The sequence below is a fragment of the Leiobunum rupestre genome, chromosome 9 (assembly GCF_980474605.1).
Source record: "Leiobunum rupestre chromosome 9, qqLeiRupe1.1.hap1, whole genome shotgun sequence".
NCBI classification, from domain to species: Eukaryota; Metazoa; Arthropoda; class Arachnida; order Opiliones; family Sclerosomatidae; genus Leiobunum; species Leiobunum rupestre.
Genome location: NC_143392.1, coordinates 33,803,114 through 33,808,714, shown reverse-complemented (window position 1 = coordinate 33,808,714; position 5,601 = coordinate 33,803,114). Strand labels below are relative to the sequence as shown.

Sequence of the window (5,601 nt, the reverse complement as noted above, 5' to 3'; positions counted from 1 at the left end):
ACTAATAAATTGTTCTTGTTGCGGAAAAGGGGCCCTCGAATTAAAATGCCCTTTGTCCTATAGAAATGATTCGGTTTATTCCCAGTACAAAAATGCTCTGAATTCCCTTGAACAAATTCATCAGAGTTACGTAAGTTTCCAGTCCTGAGAAGAACTTTGTTCGACAGTCATTATTAACAAATGTTGACTGAACACAGTTTCTCAAATTAAGTTCATTTTGAAGTACTTCTATTTTCTAATTTAAGAGACTAGCATCATTTTCGAATTTAAGAGACTAGCATCACTTTGAAGTACTTCTATTTTCGAATTTAAGAGACTAGCATAATTTTGGAGCTTTTAATTTGATTGCCAGCATTTTTAAGCATGTCTTGTAACTTTTTGGTCTCGTTCAATAATTCTTCGGATTTTGTCGTGTTTATTTCTAGCTCAAACATCTCTACCATCCTAAAGATTGTTTAGGTCTGTACTTCAATTATCTCAGTTTGAGTTGTAACTTCTGCTTCTGAGTAACTTTCAGTTTGACGGGCAGACCGTTACGATTCTTTTACGAAATGGTGAACTGTTTTACTTTTCTAAGTTCTAAAGGCATAGTGAATTAACTGTAAATTAAGTAACAATTATGAACTCGTTATTATACTTTACAATTAAAACAAATTATTAATTGAAATTTATCATCGTAGACGTAAATAATAGTTAAATTGGTCACAATGTCTGTTTGAAATCTCAAAACGGTAGCGGCCGTGTGACTAAACTAAATTGACACTTAAAAATGAAAAATTAATTAAAATAGTTTTTATTTAATTTTAACTAAAAACTTATGAAGTATTATCTTACACTGTTAAAATCACTTTTGACTCGGTAGTTATGGTTTATATGGAAGTATGGTTTATAGTTTCCAGCTATGATTGTAGAAAGAGCATATTTCTTTTATTTTGTCATGATTCCAAGAATAAAGTCTTAAGTATTTAGAAAATCTTTACAAGTAGAAGAAGTAAATTATATGCCCATTCAATTTAATATAAGTTTTAATGAAATTTTCGGGATTAATTAATTAATTATTAGAAACGTAATATAAGCAGAAAATAATCTGAAGTTCAGGGCCGATCAGACGGTTGAAAATGAAGTAGTCATATCTACTTGGATCTAGGCCACTGAATATGAATAGCTTTCCTAAAAAATTGTAGTTGAGCGGCTCGAGCCCAACCAATAACATAATAACATCTACGTCTATGAAACCATCAAGTGTGTTTTTAAAACACTTTCTCGAAAAGGTTCCATAGGCACCCACAGAGGGTGGTGGATAAGATTTCGTTCTATAATACCACCTCCAAGGGTACAATTTTAATCATTTGTTCCTACAGTGAAGAGGCTTACCTGATGGCGGCTCCACCCACTTTCCTGGTGATTTTCCACTTCCGGGCGTTTTTTTCGTTAACAATGGCCATTACTTCCTTCTGAACGTGGTTAACTGTACATTAAATTAGCACATCTTATTGCAAACAGTACCTAAAGAACTATTTCTTAGGAAAGAAACGCTACATGATCTGAAATTTCCCCTGGATATGATGTCATTTCTTTTCTGTATGAGCCCTTCTTGGACGAGTTCCCAATCGTCCACGACGACGAAAGGTCGCTGAGCCACCCACACCGTGAAAATCCCTAGGTACTTCTTCTTCAAGTCGATCAGAGTATTCGATATCGATTTCTTCCCTCGGAACGCTATCGAATACCCACACTGTTTACCGATATTTATCCCAAATCAATACGAGTAATCGTACTTAGAATGTTTCCGATGACCGGCAGTGGAAATGGACCCGGCGGATATTCCCTGACTTTCATCCAAAATTGCACCAAGTAGAACGCAACCAGTCCAATTAATAAAGCCAACAACCAAGACGTTTCCTTTGTTAGGCTTTCGGAGAATGATTTCGACTTTAGGGCTTCCATCTTAACACCGCTTTGTTACGACCACCAAGATAGCAACGGGCAAACGATATTTGTTTAAGACAGAAACCAAAATTTTGCAATGATTGAAACCATAATGGAATAACGTTCGTGTTACGGCACAGTCTTTATCGATATTAATATATATCCTTATCAATTTGATTACAATAACCTTCAGTTTTTATTTAATCAATAGTCAAGAATGTATTTATTTACCATTAGGGAGAATGAGTATACATGTATTGAGACGATCCACTGGCATTATGATCGAATGTTGTCACGGGTGAGGAGGGCAAAGAAAAACGTCATAGGCGTAAGACGTCAGTTTTACGGAACCAATGAGAAACGGGGCTTATTTGACATTTTTAGAGGAAAGAAGTTTACATTTGAGCATGAGGGGGATTGCAAGCAACGCTATAACTCCTCTCAACATAATAAATCACCCTAAGCAGAAATAAATTTACTCTTGACATAGTACAGAAAAATAACTAAATCTTATCTAAAAGAAAAACATTTATTTACCCATCAATCGATGGAATGATTACTTGAGATAGGTAACCGTGAACCAGTGAAATGAAGTAAGTCCCCTACATGACTGACGTATGAATTACAAGGACTCGACAACAATTTTGTAAATTTTGGGAATCGCGAGAGTGGCGGCACCGTCCCATTTGGGCTCTAAATCTGCCGATTCTGTTGGCCGGTCCAGTTTAATCCTAACCTTCTGCAGCAGATTGGTCAAGACGAGGAAGATGTCGTTGCGAGCCATTTTCTCGCCCAAACAGATTCGTTTTCCCTCTCCAAAGGCCAAGAAGCCCGTTCGGTCGTTGTTGAAGGTACCATCGGACTTTAGAAACCTTTCTGGTTTGAACTTCTCGGGCTCGGGCCAGACCTTCGGGTCCGCGTGAACGGCAGCGGAGTGAAAGATGACCATGGTACCTTTCTTGATTTTGTGACCTCCAAGCTCCGTGTCCACGTTGGCAGCGTGTGGGACTCCCAATGGAACGGCGGTTCTAAAACGCATACACTCGGCCATGAAAGCCCAAATGTAGGGGCAGTTCTTTCTGTCGGCCTGCAATGGCATTCGGTCACGGCCTAGGAACGCAACCCAATGTTACTTTTGCGTTTCAAACAAATGTAAAAAGTGACCAACCAATTTGTTCTTTAATTTCTTCTATCAATTTTTCTTGGATCTCGGGATGACAGGCCATTATGAGAATCATCCATCTAATTGTTGTGGCTGTAGTTTCGGTAGCGGCTAGATTTTACGAATTTTTACGTTATGTGTTTCTAAGATAGGTAATAACAGCGCATTTAACGAACCCATATACAAAGCTCCCATAATTTTCATCATTTCGTTGTCGTCCAAATACTGCGTCACGTCGTTGTCTTCTCCCTCTGCCTCGATTTTAGAGGTAATCACCGCGTCAGTGAAGCTCCGGATTTCCCCTGAGTGAGTTGAGCAATTTAAAACATCCGGTTACTTACCATAAGTACTTATTATTTCGTCTAGCGACGAATTAACTACCACATGGGCCTTAATCTTTTTGAAATTTCTAATATTCTTATCTATATTCATATCTTACCTCTTTCGTAGGACTTCTTTGTGTCGTCGAACTTCTCTCTGAGAAACTGTCCGAAAATTTTGGCCGTATTCTTAACTGCCAAATCACGGTTGTAATACAAAAGCAGCAGCCAGGGGGCGATGTCTCCCGGGCAGTTTCCGGCCAGTCTCTGGATTTCGCTGTACAGAAACGACAGTTTTTGGTATTCCGCTTGCGTTAGGCTTTTGACGCTGAAGTAAAAGTTACCATTTAGTGGCAGATCCTTTTTAATCATTTGTTCTATTTATTGCCTCACCCGAAAGCGGTTTCGGAAATGATGTTAATCATCATGATTTGGACGTCAGCGCTGGGGTCGAAAGGTCTTCCTTTGAACTTGAGGATTTTCGACACGAACTCGTCCGTATCGTTCTTGACTATTATGGCCAGTTTTTCGCCATCGACAAACTTCCTCACGGCCGCGCCGCCAACCTTTCTGCTGATTTCCCATTTGCGGTCGCTTTTCTCGTTAATGATGCCCATAAATTCTTTCTGAAGGTGTTCAACTGCCAATTTAGTTAATGATATTGATATGACGATGACAACTGGTGCCAAAAACGTTAATTTCTGGGTACAAAACTTTACATGATCTGATATCTCCTCTGGTTAAAATATCGTTTCTCTTTAGAATTAGTCCTTCCTTGGCGAGATCCCAATCGGCCACGACGATGATAGGCCGTGAAGCCCCCCACACGGTAAAAATCCCTCCGTACTTCTTCTTCATGTCAATCAGAATATCCGAAAAGCTCTTCTGCACTCTAAAAGCTGAAGATTTTCAACACGGTTAACGATTTTTCCAAAGTCGCGTATAATACGTTACTTTACATAGAACATTTCCGATGACCGGAAGTGGAAATGGACCCGGTGGATATTCTCTGAGTTTCATCCAAAATTGTACCAAGTAAAACGTAACCAATCCAATTACTAAAGCTGATAACCAAGACGTTTCCTTTGTTAGGCTTTCGGATAATAATTTCGACTTTAGGGCGTCCATTTTAACACTGTCTCTAACGACACCTACAAAAGCAATGAATCGGAGTTCAATTTAATACGGCCTTTAAATAGCGCAATGATTGACAGAAGAATGAATGTTTGCGTTACACAAAAGAATGTTTGAAGATATAAACTTTTATCAATTTGATTACGGTAGCCTTGATTTTTATAAAAATAATACAAAAAAAAACCAGCGTATATTCGAAGGCCGCAATTCTTGTCTTAAAGTAAACTCTTTTGCATCCATCGATGGTGTGAATACTCTATATAGATTGTTTCGTTTGTTTTTGTTCTGTCTATATTTAAATAGCCTGATGAAAAACTACGGTTTGAAAGCTAGCTGTAAAATTTTAATATTTTAGAAATAAGTTTTAATTAAACGTTTTTAAAACTTGAGACATGTAGTATCGTGTCTTGCGTAAAATAATAAAATTTAATTCCTAATATTGTAAACGTGACATTGAATGCTTTCAATCTATATAATTAAATAAATAGAGTCTAGACGCAACATAACTAACAGCGTTTATTCATTGTCTGAGCTTGTCTTTATTCGCAAAGCTGTCTGCTCAGTGATGCCAGGTCGCGAAAATAGAATTTCCCTTCCCGACCCTTGATATTTCCCTTTTTGGACTAAAATTTCCCTAGTTTTCCAAAACACTAAAAACAATGATATTTGCGTAAAACAATTACTTGGGACGTTGTAAAACAAAAATAACAAATATCCTGAAGAAAATAATACTTTTATTTTCATCTCGCAATGAATAAAAACTACAGTAGGAACAATTTTACAAGTATAAAAATCACAGTTTGTACTAGGGATAGAGCGGGAAAAAGTCGTTTAGACTCGTTCCTGTGGGCAAAGATAATCTAGACACGGTTTATATATTTACACAGGTTAGACTACTTGTACCTTCATACGTGCTAGCGTTTGAGCCTCTTAAGTTCTTCTGACAGGCAACCCGGTTTTCTACTATGCTACTGGTACGCCCTCTAATGTATATAAACAGTACTAATTAATTTATTAGTAATTAAATTTTTATAAATTTTAATTATAAATACACTA

At 37.5% G+C, this 5,601-nt stretch overlaps 2 protein-coding genes across 2 annotated transcripts; both read right to left on the bottom strand.

Moving 5' to 3' along the window:
• Positions 1-1,105: 1,105 nt before the first annotated feature.
• On the bottom strand, positions 1,106-2,339 carry LOC149927209 (cytochrome P450 2E1-like). The gene is made up of 3 exons (XM_090158747.1): positions 1,779-2,339; positions 1,540-1,719; positions 1,106-1,468 (listed from the first exon to the last, which is right to left on the bottom strand). The coding sequence occupies exons 1-3, from the start codon at positions 1,945-1,947 to the stop codon at positions 1,371-1,373; spliced, it is 447 nt and encodes a 148-aa protein (XP_090014873.1). The 5' UTR covers positions 1,948-2,339; the 3' UTR covers positions 1,106-1,370.
• A 100-nt stretch (positions 2,340-2,439) lies between these two features.
• LOC149927208 (cytochrome P450 1A1-like) lies at positions 2,440-4,605 on the bottom strand. The gene is made up of 7 exons (XM_090158745.1): positions 4,371-4,605; positions 4,131-4,310; positions 3,805-4,051; positions 3,531-3,739; positions 3,268-3,393; positions 3,098-3,202; positions 2,440-3,039 (listed from the first exon to the last, which is right to left on the bottom strand). The coding sequence occupies exons 1-7, from the start codon at positions 4,537-4,539 to the stop codon at positions 2,552-2,554; spliced, it is 1,524 nt and encodes a 507-aa protein (XP_090014871.1). The 5' UTR covers positions 4,540-4,605; the 3' UTR covers positions 2,440-2,551.
• Between the last annotated feature and the right edge of the window lie 996 nt (positions 4,606-5,601).